General features: G+C 38.3%; 1 protein-coding gene across 1 annotated transcript; it reads left to right on the plus strand.

Moving 5' to 3' along the window:
* Window positions 1-1814: 1814 nt before the first annotated feature.
* Window positions 1815-15787, plus strand: CCDC28A (coiled-coil domain containing 28A). Its single transcript, XM_042939943.1, has 6 exons — window positions 1815-1984; window positions 3808-4007; window positions 4982-5145; window positions 10454-10608; window positions 12495-12517; window positions 15611-15787. Exons 2-6 carry the CDS (start codon window positions 3850-3852, stop codon window positions 15663-15665), a joined length of 555 nt encoding a protein of 184 aa, XP_042795877.1. The 5' UTR covers window positions 1815-1984; window positions 3808-3849; the 3' UTR covers window positions 15666-15787.
* The last annotated feature ends 1745 nt before the right edge of the window (window positions 15788-17532 follow it).

Raw genomic sequence — 17532 nt, forward strand, 5'->3', positions numbered from 1 at the left:
CCCAACCCCTACCTTCTACTACAGTGAGCAATTCTTCCCAGATTATTATATAGAACAATTCAACTTTCTCAATTTCATATCCCCAAACTCAGCCTCCTGCCCACCCGTGCATATCCAACACTCCTTGCTCCATTGTGACACACAATGGGCCATCTTCTTAGAGTATCATCTCCCCTTTTCTCCCTATACAAGATTTATTTCCCCTTGACAGCTCTTAAAAAGCAGAGTGGTAGCAGTTTAGGTTTTAAATAACATCTTAAAATTTCCTTGTTGGTTATTATGTGTTATGAGGGCCTCTTCTACTCTTCCCTTCCTCCCTGCCTTGCTGCCCCCCTCCCTCCCTTCTACTCTCTCTGCTATACTGTAAGCTATCCCTACAAGTATTTACTAGTCTTGTGGTACTCTTTGGTGATACTGCTCAAATTAAATTAAAATTCAACAAAGGAGAGAAAACTGATGGAAGGGTTGTTACACAGTATTGCTAATTTTCTGATCAATGGTATACTTTGCTTTCTGGTTAAGCCTATAACACAAGCCTTCTTCTAAAGCTGGAGTGTTCCTACAACAAGAACTTGGAGAAAAGATATTGGAAAGATGAATTGTCCTCTTGCTGATATCTCGCTGACGACCGGGATATCTTGCTGATATCTTGCTGACAACCGACTGAGTGGCTCAGTTGGTTAAGCGTCCGACTTCGGCTGGGGTCATGATCTCACGGTTTGTGAGTTTGAGCCCCGTGTAGGGCTCTGTGTTGACAGCTCAGAGCCTGGAGCCTGCTTTGGATTCTGTGCCTCCCTGCCTGTCTGCCCTTCCCCTGCTCATACTCTGTCTCTCAAAAATGAATAAACGTTTAAAAAAGTTTTCCGATTTCTTAAAAATGGAGGGCGTGATGGCGGAAGGGCATCCCAAATTAGAATACGTGGGTTCTACTTTGTTCTGCCTCTCTAGCATTGATGTATTTATATCAATCTCTAGATACGGCTTCCTCATTAACAAATTCAGGAGAAATATGTGGTACTATCCATTGCCTCTTCAATCTAAAGATCTACAAACCTAAAACCTCCCTACACGGGAAAGGACATCCAGACGAGGGAATGAAACCTGGATCTCGCCCCTCATTTAGGATAGTTCTGTCCCTCACAATACACAATTCCTTCTCCAGAAGAAATATATATAGTGATAGAACTGTTTTGGTGACGAGAAACGTGCATTTATTAGCTTTTTTGACTGTCAAAGTCCTCACATCTAAAAAGAGGGCACCACCTACCTCATGGAATTGTAGTGAGGATGGGACATAACGCCTGTACAGGGTCTGAACAGAGTAGTTATTAACAGAAATAGAATCTCATTTAGGGGCTTGGCATGGTGTCATTAAACAGAATCATGGTTTTTCATGGCGCCTTCCAAACTTTACCTTGAGAAGTCTCCGCGAGGTAGTTGATTCAGTTGCTATGACGACACTCCGGTTCCGCCTCCGCTCTTGCTCGAATGGCATGCTGGGAATTGTAGTGCGTGGGAGCCGACGTTGAGCCAGGGGGCGGGACAGCTTCCGCGAAGCGCACTGCGTCTCCCGTGCCTGCTTCCACTGCCAAGCCTATTCCTCAGTGCTTGTGGGCCACAGAACCCAAAATAAAAGTCAAACTATGGGTCTTTGTTTCCACGTCCGCCTAAAATACAGCTGAGAGCAGGACAGTAGAAGCAATGCGGTGCCAAAGGCGGAGACGGGAGCCGTACTGGAGTGGCAGGAAGAGGCGAGGCTCCCGCCGGGATGGGGGTGGGGGGGGCGGGAAAGGGCGGGCACGGAGGCTCCGCCTCCTTGCGTCACTTCCGTAAACAAAGGGAACTGTGGTGGCGCTGGGTCCGGGATGTGACCCCGGCTCTAGCTGCAGCAGTAGCGTCGGAGGCTGCAGCTGCGGCGGTGGCTTCGGAGACTCCGGAGTCTTTGCAGGTTGAGGAAGAGGATTCCGATCCTCTCCTTCCTCAGGTATGAAGTGGAACCAAAGGCGCTTCCGCATTGTCCCCTTTAGGCCCCTTCCACCACCCACTCTATCCACCGCTCAATTCTGGGAGGTGAAGGGTCACCGTGTTGGCTGATTGGGGAAGGAGAATAAGGTGAAGTCAAGAGGGACTCCTAGTCCTTCTTGAAGGCTGTGGGTTCCTGGCACTCAGTGAGTGAGTAACTGCGAAGGCCCTCTTCTCTAAATGGTTCCTTGCTGCTTTTTGTACCGGCGGCTTGCCTTCCAAAAGCGGATACATTTCCAGTCCTGGCCCCTCAGAATATCATAGTTTAGACCACTGTTGATTTATTTGAATTGCTTTACTACCTTTTCTTTTTCCTGTATCACCAAATGGTCTATTAGCATCATTAAATTAGAAGGTTCATGTGTTTATGTGTATCACACGTTTAAACAGATGCTTGTCTCTTTGGAGAACTGATGCCCCATTGTCTCTCTTCAGCTGTTTATTAAAATTCCATTTAATTTGTGTTCATGTCGAAACAACCCAAGTGTCTGTTGTGTTACTGAAAATTCTTCTTAAAGGAAAAATTGTTAGCCAAGATTTGAATGGATTTACACTTGGTATCTGGGATTAGAGACTGATCATTAGAACCTTTCCTTTAAAACTTTTGCTTCTTTGGAGGTATTATATATAAATCCAGTTGTGATTGTCTAGGGTCAGCCTGAGCCAACTGAGCTGAAATGGTTTAAATTCCAGTGCTGGTGGTACTGAGTTTAGACAATGGCAAAAAAAATCTGTTTTAGTTAAAATTTTTAAGTAATTATTTTAAGAGTGACATCAGTGGATTTGAATCTTTGTGAGTGGCCGTAGCATGATTACATTCAACACCATGTACACAAAAAGCTTAATAGTGCTAAAGCACTTTGCAATCTGATGAGGTAAATAGCCATGTAAATTTCTCATCTCATGATATAGGAAGCAATATATTTAAGAACAATTTAATAGTATGCATAAGTAAAAATGTAGAAGGATATTTTTCGATGGATGGCTGTAAGGAAGATAAAGGTAGTTAATACATGAAATAAGGGGAAATTATTGGATAAACAGAAGACCTTACACATACTCTGTATGGAAGGGCCAGCTAGAACTTCATAGTGTAACTTTTCTGATACTAGCAAAACTAAACAAACATATACAGTTTCATGTATCATTGGAAATAGGTAAAGAAAGTATATTCAGAATAGTCATGGAACGAGTTTAATTTTATAGAACTTCACTCAATCGAAGAACCAGAATCAGTATTATCCCTAGGCAGACACTGAGTTTGTGCTTGGTAGTTGCTATAAGGTTTCTAGTTATTAGTTAAAATGCAAATACCCCCTGTCAATTACATGTCTGTTATTCTTCGAAGAATAAATTTTAGCAGGGAGATCTAAAGACCACCTAGAGCTTGAGTCAGGCTGGGAATATCTATCACATGGCTATTTTGTTTCTTTTTTGACGCATTCTTTCCCTTCTATCATGTAGGCTCTTTGAGAACAGGAACTTTGTCTTGTTCACTATCATCTTCCCAATATCCAGAATAGTGCCTGGCAAGTGGAAAAGAGCAAATATTTGTGGATGCGTGAATACAGAAAATGATGGAAAACATTTTTGTCTACCAGTCCATTTTGCTTAGAGCTTCTGTGTACATAGCACCGTAGGTTAAACTTAAGGGATCCTTATTTTAACTTTATCTAATGAGCTCTGAAATTCTCAATCCTCTTTAAGCCTATGAAGTGGGTCTTTAAAACCCTTTCACTTTCACATATTCTAGCATATGTGTATAATTTTGCTCTATTTCCTTAGGTCATAAGAAGCTGGCCGTGGTGCAATAAGGAACTTAAAACAATGGAGGAGCGGAAACTGAAGAGGCGGAGTCCTAAGTCTTTTAGTGCCCACTCTACTCAGGCTGTTAATGCCAAAAAAAATGCCATTCCAGTTAGTAAAAGCACAGGGTTTTCAAATCCTGCATCACAGTCAACTTCCCAGCGACCAAAGTTAAAAAGGTGAATTCATTTCTTTCAGATTATCACAGCAAAACGCTGCCAACGTAAATACTAAATCTAGTAATTCTTATAACACTTGTTTTTCTCTTGGCTTAACTTTTAAAACAGTGGCAGCATCTATTATATGTGATTTAGAAAAAATTTGTGAAGGGTATAGTGTGTAGGGTATTAGCACATGCAGAATGAATGACTGGTTTGAAGACCCTTACTTTGTCTCATATTAAACAGGACAGAGTGTGAAAAGTCATAGACAAAGTTGATGCACTAGCCAGAAGAGGGAAAAAAATACGTTTTGTTTTTTTTTTAAATTAAGCTGAGTGTGTTTTCATAGTTTTCATATATATATATATATATATATATATATATATATATTTTTTTTTTTTTTTTTTTTTTTTTAAGTTTATTTGAGAGAGAGCGAGATGGCAAGCAGGGGAGGGGCAGAGAGAGAGGGAGGGAAAGAGTATCCCAAGCAGGCTCCACACCATCAGTGCAGAGCCCGATGTGGGGCTTGAACCTATGAACTGTGAGATCATGACTTGAGCCAAAACCAAGAGTCGGACACTTAACGAGCTGAGCCACCCAGGTGCCCCATGGTAGGTTTTATCTTTTTTAAAAGGGTGGTTTTATTATTGTCATAGAAATGATTTGTATTTATTGTAAAAATTCAAACACAGGAAAAGTTCAAAGAAGAAATTTAAAACACTAAAATCCCGGGGCGCCTGGGTGGCTCAGTCAGTTAAGCATCCGACTTCGGCTCAGGTCATGATCTTGTGGTTTGCAAGTTTGAACCCCACATCGGGCTCTCTGCTGTCAGCGCAGAGCCCACTTCGGATCCTCTGTCCCCCTCTCTCTGCCCCTCACCTGCTTGTGCTCTCTTTCTCTCTCTCAAAAATAAATAAACATTTACAAAAACATTATAAAAAAATAATAAAGGTAACTATATGCAATTAATGTTTTCATTGTGCTATCTGCAGAGTGATGAAAGAAAAGACCAGACCTCAGGGAGGAGAAGGAAAAGGCACACAGCCGGCTCCCATTCAGCACTCCTTCCTCACCGATGTCTCAGACGTTCAGGAGATGGAGAGGGGGCTTCTCAGCCTTTTGAATGATTTCCACTCCGGAAAACTTCAAGCATTCGGCAAGCCATAGATATTTCTCTGTTTTTCTTTTCCAGATGCTTGCGTCCTATTTTCTGCATTTATTTTGTCATTCCTTTATTTTTTTTTAATTTTTTCATATTTATTTAATTTGAGAGAGAGAGAGCACACATGTGCAGGGGAGGGGCAGAGAGAAAGAGAGAGAGAGAGAGAAAGAATCCTAAGCAGGCTGCTGATGGTGCAGAGCTCAATGCAGGGCTTGATCCCATAAACCGTGAGATCATGACCTGAGTTGAAATCAAGAGTCAGATGCTCAATTGAGTGAACCACCCAGGTGCTCCTATTTTGCCATTTCTTTCAAAAATATCATTTTCTTTTATTAAAAAAAAAAATCTATCGGCATAAAATGCAATCATCTAGATTTCGTTTGTCATGAACTATAATTTGTCATCTAAAATTTCATGAAAAAGTTTTTGTAAGAAAGGAGGGTTAGTAAAAATGTTGAAGTAGGATTGCTATTATGCAATAACTATCCTGAAAGTAACAGATAAAAGGAACATTCTTCATCAGTTAAATATTTTAGACTTAGTATTTTAGTTTGGGAAAGCCTCAAGGTCATTTTTCTTTACCCTTTTAAGCCTAAACTTATTTCTTGCCTACCATCCCTGATTTTAAATTTAAAAGAATCTGGTGTTTTTGTTCAATCATGAAGCTATAAGAACAGTTAACTGATTGTTCCATTAGAAACTCCAGGTAGGTGGGGTGCCTGGGTGTCTCAGTCAGTTGAGCATCCGACCCTGGCTTAGGTCATGATCTTGCGATTTCATGGGTTCAAGCCCTGTGTCGGGCTCTGTGCTGACAGCTCAGGGCCTGGAGCCTGCTTCGGATTCTCTGTCCCCCTCTCTCTCTGCCCTTTCTCATGCTCTGTGTCTCTCTCTGTCTCTCTCAAAAACAAACATTAAAAAAACAAAACAAAACAATCTCCGAGTAGGTATTTTTGTATATGAGTTCACAAAGTATATGGTCAAAGTTTTTATGTTCAGCTTGCAACTTACCTTATAACCCTTCTCTGATAAAATTATATCCCTGTATTTTTTAAAGCAATTTGAAAATTATTGAATGCACACGTACAGAATTTCACATGAATGCATAAATGTCATCAACATACATACTGGTTTTTTGAAGTGCTATCCTTTCTTCCCGTACCTCTTTATTCCTTGGTTTATTTTTTTTCTTTCTTTTTTAATTAATTTAAATTCTAGTTAACATATAGTGTAGTACTGGTTTCAGGAATAGAATTTAGTGATTCAGCCCTTACATATAATGCCCAGTGCTCATCCCAATAAGTGCCCTCTTTAATGCCCGTCACTCATTTAGCCCACCACCCCCAACACCCCTCTAGCAACCTTCAGTTTATTCTCTGTATTTAAGAGTCTCTTATGGTTTGCCTCCCCGTTTTTATTTTTCCTCTATGTTCATCTGCTTTGTTTCTTAAATTCCACATATGAGTCAATCATATATTTGTCTTTCTCTGACTGACTTATTTCACTTAGCATAATACACTCTAGTTCCATGCACATTGTTGCAGATGGCAAGATTTCATTCTTTTTGAGCACAGAGTAATATTCCATTGTGTATATATACCACATCTTTTTTATCCATTCATCGGTCAATGGACATTTGGGCTCTTTCCATAATTTGGCTGTTGTTGATAGTGCCGCTACAAACATCTGGGTGCATGTACCCCTTCGAATCAGCATCTTTGTCCTTTGGATAAATACCTAGTAGTGTAATTGCTGGGTCGTAGGGTAGTTCTATTTTTAATTTTTTGAGGAACCTTCATACTGTTTTCCAGAGTGTCTGCACCAGTTTGCATCCCCACCAGCGGTGCAAAAGTGTCCCTTTCTCTGCATCCTTGGCAACATCTGTTGCTTCCTGAGTTGTCAAGTTTAGCTGTTCTGACAGGTGTGAGGTGGTATCTCGTCGTGGAGTTCCTTGGCTTCTTATCCCCTCCCTGACCACACCCTCTCTTGGCTCCACCTCCCCCCACTCCAACTAGATAACCACGTTAAGAACCAGGTGTATATCTTTTCATATTTTTCTCTAGGTTATGGCACAAATATATATATAAACATACATAAAGATTTTAGTTTTCATTGTTTTATACAAATTGTATCTTATATGTACTTGTCCCCCTCTTGCTTTCCTCACTAAAGAATATCTAATGAAAATCCCTCCTGGTCACCTGGTATAGCTCTAATTTATTCTTTTTTTAACTTCTCTTTTCTTTTTTTTTTTTTAATTAAGTAGGCTCCGTGCCCAGTGTGGAGCCCAGCGTAGGGCCTGAACTCACAACCTGAACTGAGATTAATCAAGACCTGAGCTGAGATTAAGAGTTGGACGCTTAACCAACTAAATCACCCAGGCACCCCTAATTCATTCTTTTTTTCCAATGGCTACATAATATTCCAAGTTGTGAATATACCGCAGTTTATTCAACCATTTCTCTGTTGAAGGGCATTTACTTTGTTTAATTTTTGAGCCCCTAAACATAACGGTGTAGTGAACATCTCTTTACATACATATGTATGTCAGTGCTTTTATTTCTTTGGGATGGATTACCATGAGTGGGATTAGTGGGTCCAAGCAGTAATTCTGATTTTAGTACAGGTATCCAGATTGCCTTCCAAAAAAGCTATTGCCCTTCTAGTTTTCATTCACAGTTTATGAAAGAACTCTTTTCTCTGAATCCAACCAGAAATAGGTATTACTAGCCTTTTAATTTTGCCAGACTGTTGGTATGAGGTGATATTTCTTTTATTACTGTTGAGTTTGTACATGTTAAGAAGTCGAATTGCTCTTTTCAGGACCTTTACCCAGTTTTCTGTTTGGTTATTTATCCTTTTGTTGGTGGTGGTGTTGTCAATTGCTAAGAGCCCTTTGTATATTTTGGATACTAACCACTCCAACTGCTGTATTTTGGCTTTTTTGTTTTTGTTAACCAAATTTAGTATGTTTGTGGACTTTATGGTATATTTAACCTTGTAAAAGTTTTGAATACTGAAATATGTTTTATCTTTTCTTATAGTTTCTGGGTTTCCAGTCTTGGTTAGACTATTAATTTGAAAAGAAGACATGAAAAACATTTATTTCACAGAGATATTTTATTATATCTCTACCTCCTTGCTTTACCTTGACCCAGTTTAGATGGTATCTTTAGAACACTTTCACTTTCCCTTCTCTCTTCTCTCCCATACCTGAGATTTAATCTTTGAATCACTTCTTTGCTTTCTTGCCAACACCCTTTCTGCCCCCCCCTTTTTAAAAAAAATTTTTTAATGTTTATTTATTTTTGAAAGACAGAAACAGAGCATGAGTGGGGGAGGGGCAGAGAGAGAGGGAGACACAGAATCTGAAGCAGGCTCCAGGCTCCGAGCTGTCAGCACAGAGTCTGACATGGGGCTCGAACTCACGAACCGTGAGATCATGACCTGAGCCAAAGTTGGATGCTTAACCAACTGAGCCACCCAGGCGACCCTCTGCCCCTACTCTTATGTAGCTTGTTTTCTTGGATTGAAGTCACTCTCTGTTATTTGTCAGTTTGCTATCTAGAAGTATTGTAGATACAAGGTGGATTGCCCGTTGAATTCTTTCTTAATAGGTAATTTTTTTCTGTCTCGATGTTTGAAAGTTTTTTTTTTCCTTATGTTTTTTCATCAATTTTGCCTGAGAATCAGTGAGCCCTTCATATCTGCCAACTCATTTTCATCTGAAGGAACATTATTTCTGTTGTTAATTTATTTTTCCATCTGTTCCTTTTTATCCTTTTGGAGCTTCTATTGTTCTCATGTTAGATCACCTGGATTCCTTGTGATTTCTACTTTATAGATTTATATTGTCCTCCTCCCTACTTTTCTCACTCTCTTTTTCTATATATATGTTATATATTGATACATTTATATGTATGCCAGTATACACACACACACACACACACACACACACACACACAAACACACACGCCTTTCTCTCTTGAGGTATTTCTCCCACTCGATCTTCCAGGTTACTAATTGTTAGAAAACATCATTAAAATAGAGGAAATATGAGATATTTTCTATAAAGAAAGGATGATTTTTAAAGAGCTGTAACTAGCTTCAAAATTATTAGTCAACATAATTTAAAGTTGTCAATCTATGAAGATGATACAAATCTAGCCTGGGGAAATTATAATATAATTTACATAAATTCATACTGATTCAAGATACATACTTCAGCTTTAGCTGAACTACAGTATACTTTTGAGAAAACCAAGGTGTTTTAGAAAAAATTTTTAGTATCAAGAGGTTGTAGAGGCTATACTTAAACTCTATGAAAATATGTAATATTACCGTATATATTTTAGTTGCCCTGAGCAGGTAATGCCACCTCAGAGAACTCTACTCAGTAACGTAAGACCTGTCCTTTAGCAATTAAGTTGTCTTGCACTTACATTAGAGCATACGACTGAAAATACTACATTCTGTTTCTCATGCTTCATAACATTCTTCATGTTTCATAAATATTTTCATCTATATTTCTTTTTTCAAAGTTTATTTATTTTTGATGGGGGGAGGGAGGGACACAGAGAGAAGGGGAGAGAGAGAATCCCAAGCAGGCTCTGCACTGTCAGAGTGGAACCCGACGCACAGCTTGAACTCACCAACTGTGAGATCATGACCTGAGCCAAAATCAAGAGTCAGATGCTTAACCGACTGAGCCACCCAGGTGTTCCTCATTTATATTTATTAAAGGAATAATTGGTGGCAAAATGATTCATGGTTGAAGTTCTTACAGGACGTTCAAGTTCACTCATTATAATAGGACGTTGGGTCAGATTGAACATGATTAGATGATGCTATTGCTTCTAGAAATGATGTTACTATTGAAAAAAAAATTTTCTTTACCTAAGGGATGATTTGGGTTTTGGGGTTTTTGTTTTGCTTTGTTGTTTTAAATTTTTAAAAGATTTTATTTTCAAGCAATCTCCACACCCACTGTGGGGCTCATACTCACAACCTCAAGACCAAGAGTCGCAGGCTCCACAGACCAGACGCCCTGATGATTTTGTTTTTTTAAAGAAAATCTTTCCAATCCGATTTTCTTAGTACCCACAGTCATTTCTTAGATTATTGCTTTCCTGGTCAGAAATTCGATTTGTGTATTATACACAGAAAATAGGCAGTCATTAACACTGTAATTTACAACAGAACGAAAACTAAGTTCTTGTGAGTACCTTGAATTTACAAGTTTTTCCTCAAGGCAGTTAGTTTGAACTGTCCTAATCTTTATTAATGTTCTGGGATGTTCCCCCAGGAAATGAATGTTCCATTGAACAGATGGAACATGTTCGGGGAATGCAGGAGAAATTAGCTCGTTTGAATTTGGAGCTCTATGGGGAGTTAGAGGAACTTCCTGAGGATAAGAGAAAAACAGCCAGTGACTCCAATCTGGACAGGCTTCTGTCCGATGTGAGTATAATTCTTTTATATACTATAATTCTTTTATATAAACTTATAAAAGGATTTGTATATATTTCTTCATTCTTTCTTTAATCAAAAATTTTTATTGAAAGAAAGTTCATTGTTTTAGTCATGTTGAAGTATACCCTTTAGTGGTTTCAGTGTGTTCACAGTGTTTTGCAGACATCCCCACTGTTTAATTCCAGAACATTTTTATCACCCCAAAAAAGAAACCCTGTACCTCTCAATTCTCCCTCCTCTTCATCCCTTAGTGGCCTCTAATCTCCTCTCTGTCTGTACAGATTTGCCTATTCTGGATATTTCATATAAAGAGAATCACACAATATGTGGCTTTTTATGTCTGGGTTCTTTCACTTAGTGTAGTATTTTCAAGTTTCATACATGTCGTGTCCTACTCTTTTTTAGGGAAACATATTTCAAAGAAATTGTCACATTTATATCTAAGCATACATTTTGAGAATGCTGGGAAATCTAGAAGTGAAAGATTCACTTCTGTACATATATGATACGATCTTAATGTATAAGGCGGTCCTGACATGATTAAATACGTTTTGTGTTATTTACTCAGGTAGGTGGTGGTTACTTATGTTATATACAGAACTATGTGTATGTTTCAGATCCTTTAGTGCATTGCTCTGTGTATTAGCTTGCTAAAGCTGCCATAACAGAGTGCCTTAGACTGGGTACACCTGGAATTTATTTCTCACAGCTCTGGAGGCCCAGAGTTAGTGAGCAAGGTGTTGGCAGGGTCGGTTTCTTCTGAGGCCCCTCTCCTTGGCTTGTAGATGACTGCCTTCATCTTTCCATGGCATTTTCCTTTTATGAGTGGGTGCCTATGTCCAAATTTCCCCTTCTTTTAAAGACACTAGTCCTTATTGACCTCATCTTAACTTCCTACCTCTTTGTAAGACCCTGTCTCCAAATACACTCACATTCTGAGGTATTGGGGGTTAGAACTAAAATGTACGTCTTTTGGGAGGACGTAATTCTGTGTGTAACTATTATGATTCTTACACTGAGAGGTATTAATTAAATTGGCTTCTTTAAACCTTTTTTGGAGTAAAAATAAAGAAAAATTGAATTCAGTGTTCTTCAGTTTTGGAATAGTTTACATATTTACTAATGACAAAAAAGGATTAATTCTGTTGCTTTTCTTTATCCTTTGAGTAAGTAAATGTGAGAGAAATTGTATGCCTATACTTTTAAAGTTTCAAGCCTGTGTGTTTTATTTCACACCGACTATGTTTAGCCTCGCAAGTATTTCCTTTTACCGGGTCCTCTTAAGAAATAGAAGCTTAATTTGCATTACATTTAGGAAAGTGACTGTGGAGTAGTGAGAAGACCAAATTTGAAACCAGAAAGCCTTTGTTTAGTCTGGGGTTTGCATTTCAGTTATATCTGTGTAACTTTGTCAATGTAGTTAACATTTCTGTAACTTTGATTTTTCCCTCTGTAAAACAGGTGTGATTAACTCTACCACATACTGAAAACTGAATGATATGTGAAGTCTTTTTGTAATCCACAAAGATTTTTAAGATTTTGATCATGAAAATGGCAACTTTTTAAAAAAACTATTAGAGATGATTATAATTGTTCATGGTTTTAAGAATCCTTATAGAACTCTAGTTTTCCTTATCTGGTTTAATTCTCTTCTCATATTTGTGTTTAATAAATGCTAAAGCTACTTTATAATTATTTTGCGTAAGTGAATTTCCCAAGCTGGAAATTTTTGGGAAGTTTTTTTCAATATTTTATTTTTTCGTTTAGAGAAAGCTTAAATGAAAACCAGCTTACTTTAAAATGTGTAAACAATTATCTACTTAAGATATTTTTCCCATAAAAATTGAAATTAAATTTGTTTCTTTGTGTTACAGTTAGAAGAACTGAATTCTTCCATGTATCCTTTTGCCTAATATCAACAGTGAAAAGTTTACAAATTATAACTTCTGGTGAATACCTCAATCAATGAACAAAGACACCCATGATGATTTACTGGGGCCATTTCTCTTCTCCTTGGGTTTCCAAATGGAATTTTTAGTTGTTTTGTATGCTACAATTTTGTTTGTTTCTCATTTGTTCTGCTTTGCTTTGTACTGTTTTTGGATTTTTAAAACAAATTTTTAAAATTCAACCAAGGGAATTGAGGATTGGGTTAGTTGCCGTAGAAATTATCTCGAATCTTAGATTCTTAAGTTAAATAGCAGTTGGATATGCAGACATAATATGCCATGCTTAGTTTCCTGTCATTACATAGAATACTTCAGATGCATATACAAGGTGTATTATAGGAGGAACTTAAAAGAAATCACCAAGGCGTGTGTAAAATATTCAGGTTTTGACATTACAATTTGGAGCAATTATTTCAGGAACTTTTCAAAACGTATTTTTGGACATAGTCCTAGGCACAACATGAGATAAAGAACAATGAGAAATGATCCTGCCTATAAAATAATTTGAGAGGTATGACATCCTTCTGAACTAAATAATGAGATACCAAAAAGGATACTGGTTGTAGGGTCAAGACATTTGATTTTTGAAATTTGGTTTTGATAATTTTGCTAATTAACCTTGGGTAAATTGTTTAACATCTCAGAGTGTCCTCTGTAATATGGGATAATTGCTGCATATAATGATGGAGCAATTATCTAGTTTTTCTAAACTAATATATATATATATATATATATATACACACATAAATTACTATTATTGTTGTAACAGGTACTGTTACTACTTGCTAAACTATACAGTAACAATGAAGAAATAAGTATATGCAGATCCAGTGATAACGATTAATAGTTAATCTTAATTGAGTACTTACTAATTGCCAAGTATTTTATGAAGGGCCTTACCTGCATTTTCTCATTTGGTCCTACCCTTATAAGCAGGTGGTGTTATACTTCCCATTTTACGGATGGGTTTTTGAGAAGGTTTTTGAGAAGCCACATAAACTGTGGGGAAACATTAATGTAACATATCCTTGCCAAGAAAGACTTGAACATGGGGATAAGATATGAGTTAATTAGGGGGCTTCTCTTAGTAGTAGTGCCTGGTGCTTTTTTCTTTTCTTTATACTCATTTTGAGCTTCATATTCTATGCTTTGTACTCTTTCTATGCTTGTGACATGTCAGTATCTCCTATCCTCTTATCTGAGTTTTTGTTAAACATTTAGACTCATTTATCTCACCACTTTGCCTGATTCAACCACCACAGTTAAACGAGGCAACATGACGGAACACGAGCATGGGCTCTAGGTTGTTTGGTTTCAGATCTTGGGAAGCAAGTGTGTAGCTTTGAGGCAAATGTAGTTTCCTCATTTGCAATAAATGTTCTCTCTATATTCATACTTTCCTCCTAATTTCCTTCTCTGTCATCAGTAGCCTCTGTTATTTTCAGTCTCCAAAGATTATTTAAATCCCTTCTATGGTTAGACCAGACATTGCTACTCGGTCGTGGCACTATCTGCCATTGAGCCGGGACATGGACATGAAATGATTTGCCACTTCTTGATTACATTTAGTTGTCAGGCATCATCAGTTCTGCCTTTTATTTCTCCTTCATCCCCTACCCTCATCCCTTTACTCCATAACCTTTCAAATTTCTGTTCCAGCTCTGGAGATGCACTGTCCAATATGGCAGCCACTAGCCACGTAGCTACTGAGCACACAAAACGTGGCTAATATGGATTGAAATGTGCTAAAAGTATAATTTTTACACCTGATTTCAAAGATTTAGTATGAAAAAAATAATGTAAAATGTCTCAATATTTTTTATGATTGCATGCTGAAATGATAGCTTTTTTATATATTGGTGTGAATAAAATATATTTTAAAAATTATACCTGTGGCTTGCATTATATTTCTTTTGGACAGTGCTGCTGTAAACTTTAGAGAATGACACTAAATAAATTAGTCTTCTTAAAAACATCACTGTCTTCTTGCCATTCCTATTTCAGACCAAGTTTTTTACCATGTTAGACTTTTTAACAGCTCTCAATAATATAATCACAGCCTACGTATCCTGTTATATTTTTCATTCCCACTAAGCTGGTTCTCTGGCGTCTAAGAACACATCATTTTCATGCTCACCGTAATGCCTTTGTTCAGGTTGTGCTTTCTACCTAGCGCTGCTCTGGCCTCCCCCCTTTCCCCTATCGAGTAACACCGAAGCTGACCACTCTCATAAAGCATTTTATTTATATCTCCAACTAGCATTCTGCCTTATTTCACTATCTGTTGATTTTTATATGTGTTAAATTTCAGCCCTCCAACTGGATGGCAATGGCTCTGATGACAGCACTCATGTCTGTATATTTTTGCAACCTCTGCCATACGCGTATTGCTAGCATTTAGTTGTTCTCAGCGTATTCACAGCATTGTTGCAATTGGGTCTTGAAGAGATAGGTAGCAGGTGGATCGTATGGATGGATGAAAGAACAAGATGAAAGCAATGATGATAAGAAGGGAGGGGGGTAACCTCTGCAAGAATTCCATCCTAATTCTAATCTTGAAGAATAATTCAGGATTATAGGGAAAGTTTTAGAGCTATGATGATTTGATTTTTGACTTTTACAAAGAAATTGTTTTCCCAAGGATGATAAAGTGGTGTTGTTCTCTCCAATGATTTTTGTTTAATCCAGTAAGTTTTCATATTTGCCTCTCATCGGTTCCTTACCATGAAAATAATTCTTGCCACGTGAAAATAATCCTGTGCTGTATTAGAATCTGAAACATAGTCTTGATTTAGTGCCTTTTTTTTTAAGTCTTCAAATTCTGGATATAGTATAATTACTTCACTACGTTTAAAAATTGTCTTACCACATCCAGGTTTCTCACAGTGACAGAGACACTTCCCTTTAAACATATTTCCTTTATTTCAATACCTCTCTCCCTTAGCTCCTGAGTGTAATTCCCCGAAATTTATTTTTTTTAATTCCCCGAAGTTTAAAAGAAGTACTCATTATAAAATGAAAATCTTAACTGATGAATTCAGACAAAAACTACATCTGGCGGACGCACAAGACGTCCCGAATACGTCCACCAGCTAAAAGGACATGCAGTTGCTTTCTTGCGGTTTGAAGAAAAACAGCATTCTTTAATTTTGCAGCTGAATCCAGTAGCAGAATGATCTTCCACAACAAGGAATAAAGTAATCAAAGTACCAGTGCAATGATTGTTCTCACTGCTGCTTTTAGTAAAGTTGCCTTGCTGTCGTTCGCCATAACTGGAACCTAGGCCTGGTTGAAGGCTTAATCAGGAACCGTGATGTAGAGGCTGTGCTGCTATGCTTTCTGTTGTTGCCTTATGGGGGTTATACTTGAAACGCTTTGTGCAAAATGTTATTAATAGGGCTGAAGGTTCATCCTTTCTGAGCTCACCAGACTTACTCATTCCCCTGTTGATTCCAAGTTGATGATGCACAGGCTTTTGGGGGCAGCCCCGCTTCAGTTTACGTTAGACAATCAGTACACACACGGGTTTGTTTTCCAGGGGCCAGTGCCAACAAAATGTTAAATGAGTACTTGTGAAATTTGCTATTTTTAATAAAGTGATTGTTTAAATTAGTCGTTATTGCCTTATTTTGAAGGAACAAGAGTTCAATCCTCAAAAGTAAACTGCGTTTATAAAATTCGAGGTGCCTGGGTGGCTCAGTCGGTTAAGCATCCGACTTCGGCTCAGGTCACCATCTCACAGTTCGTGTGTTCGAGCCCTGTGTCGGGCTCGGTGCCGACAGCTCAGAGCCTGGAGCCTGCTTCGGATTCTGTGTCTCCCTCTCTCTCTGCCCCTCCCCTGCTCATGCTCTGATTCTGTCTCTTAGAAATAAACATTACAATTTTTTTAAAAAATAATAAATAACTTCAAGGTTATGTAATTCTCTTCCAGATTTTGCACCTTGTGCACATTTCAGTATTGGTGTCAGTCATGAAAAGAGCACAGGCTTTAAAGTTAGACCTTGGTAGGGGTGCCTGGGTGGCTCGGTTGAGCGGCCGACTTCGGCTCAGGTCATGATCTCGCGTTCCGTGAGTTCGAGCCCCGCGTCGGGCTCTGTGCTGACAGCTCAGAGCCTGGAGCCTGTTTTGGATTCTGTGTCTCCCTCTCTCTGACCCTCCCCCGTTCATGCTCTGTCTCTCTCTGTCCCAAAAATAAATAAACGTTAAAAAAAATTTTTTTTTTAAAGTTAGACCTTGGGCTGAATACCCATTCTTCCCCTTAGCTTTGTATTCACGTACATTTACTTTGTAAATGTAGTTTAAACTACAAATGTAGTTTGTACGTGTAGTTTCTTTGGGTTTAACTTTTGTTTTTAACCTGGAAAATGAGATTACTAACCAACTCATAGGGGTCATGAGGAGAAAGTGAAAAAGTGTGTGTAGGATGCTTATCACAGCTGCTGACACCCAATAATGTAGAGCAAACATTCAGTTTACTGCTCATTTTACACAGCTTTATTGATATAACTCCTACATAAAACTGACCCTTGTCAAGTGTACAACTCAGTGGTTTTTAGCGGGGGTCACGGTTGTGCACCTGTCAGCACACTCTAATTGTAGAGCATTTTCATTTCCAGAGAAACCCCTTGGCAGCTCACTTCCCATTTCCCAACCCCCCTGCCATTGGCAACCACTAATCTACTTCCTACGAACTTGCCTACTCTGAACATCTTGTATAAATGGAATCCTACATGGTCTTTCATGACTGGCTTCTCTTAGCATAATATTTTCTAGGTTTTAGGGTTCATCCATGTTATGACTGGCTTCTCTTAGCATAATATTTTCTAGGTTTTAGGGTTCATCCATGTTGTGGCATGGATCACTAGTACGTTCATTTTCATGACCAGATCACATTCCGTTGTGCGGATAGCCACATTTTGTTTATTCAATCGTAGCTCAGTCGCCTTCACATTTTAAAAGACGC

This window comes from Panthera leo, chromosome B2, assembly GCF_018350215.1.
Source record: "Panthera leo isolate Ple1 chromosome B2, P.leo_Ple1_pat1.1, whole genome shotgun sequence".
Taxonomy (NCBI): Eukaryota; Metazoa; Chordata; class Mammalia; order Carnivora; family Felidae; genus Panthera; species Panthera leo.

Bases quoted from the DNA above. Each gene is read 5' to 3' on its own strand.
- CCDC28A (XM_042939943.1), top strand. From the start codon at position 3,850: ATGGAGGAGCGGAAACTGAAGAGGCGGAGTCCTAAGTCTTTTAGTGCC. The intron at 5,146-10,453 runs GCAAGCCATAGA...ATGTTCCCCCAG, and splicing joins CGGAAAACTTCAAGCATTCG to GAAATGAATGTTCCATTGAA. The intron at 10,609-12,494 runs GTGAGTATAATT...TTTGTGTTACAG, and splicing joins TGGACAGGCTTCTGTCCGAT to TTAGAAGAACTGAATTCTTC.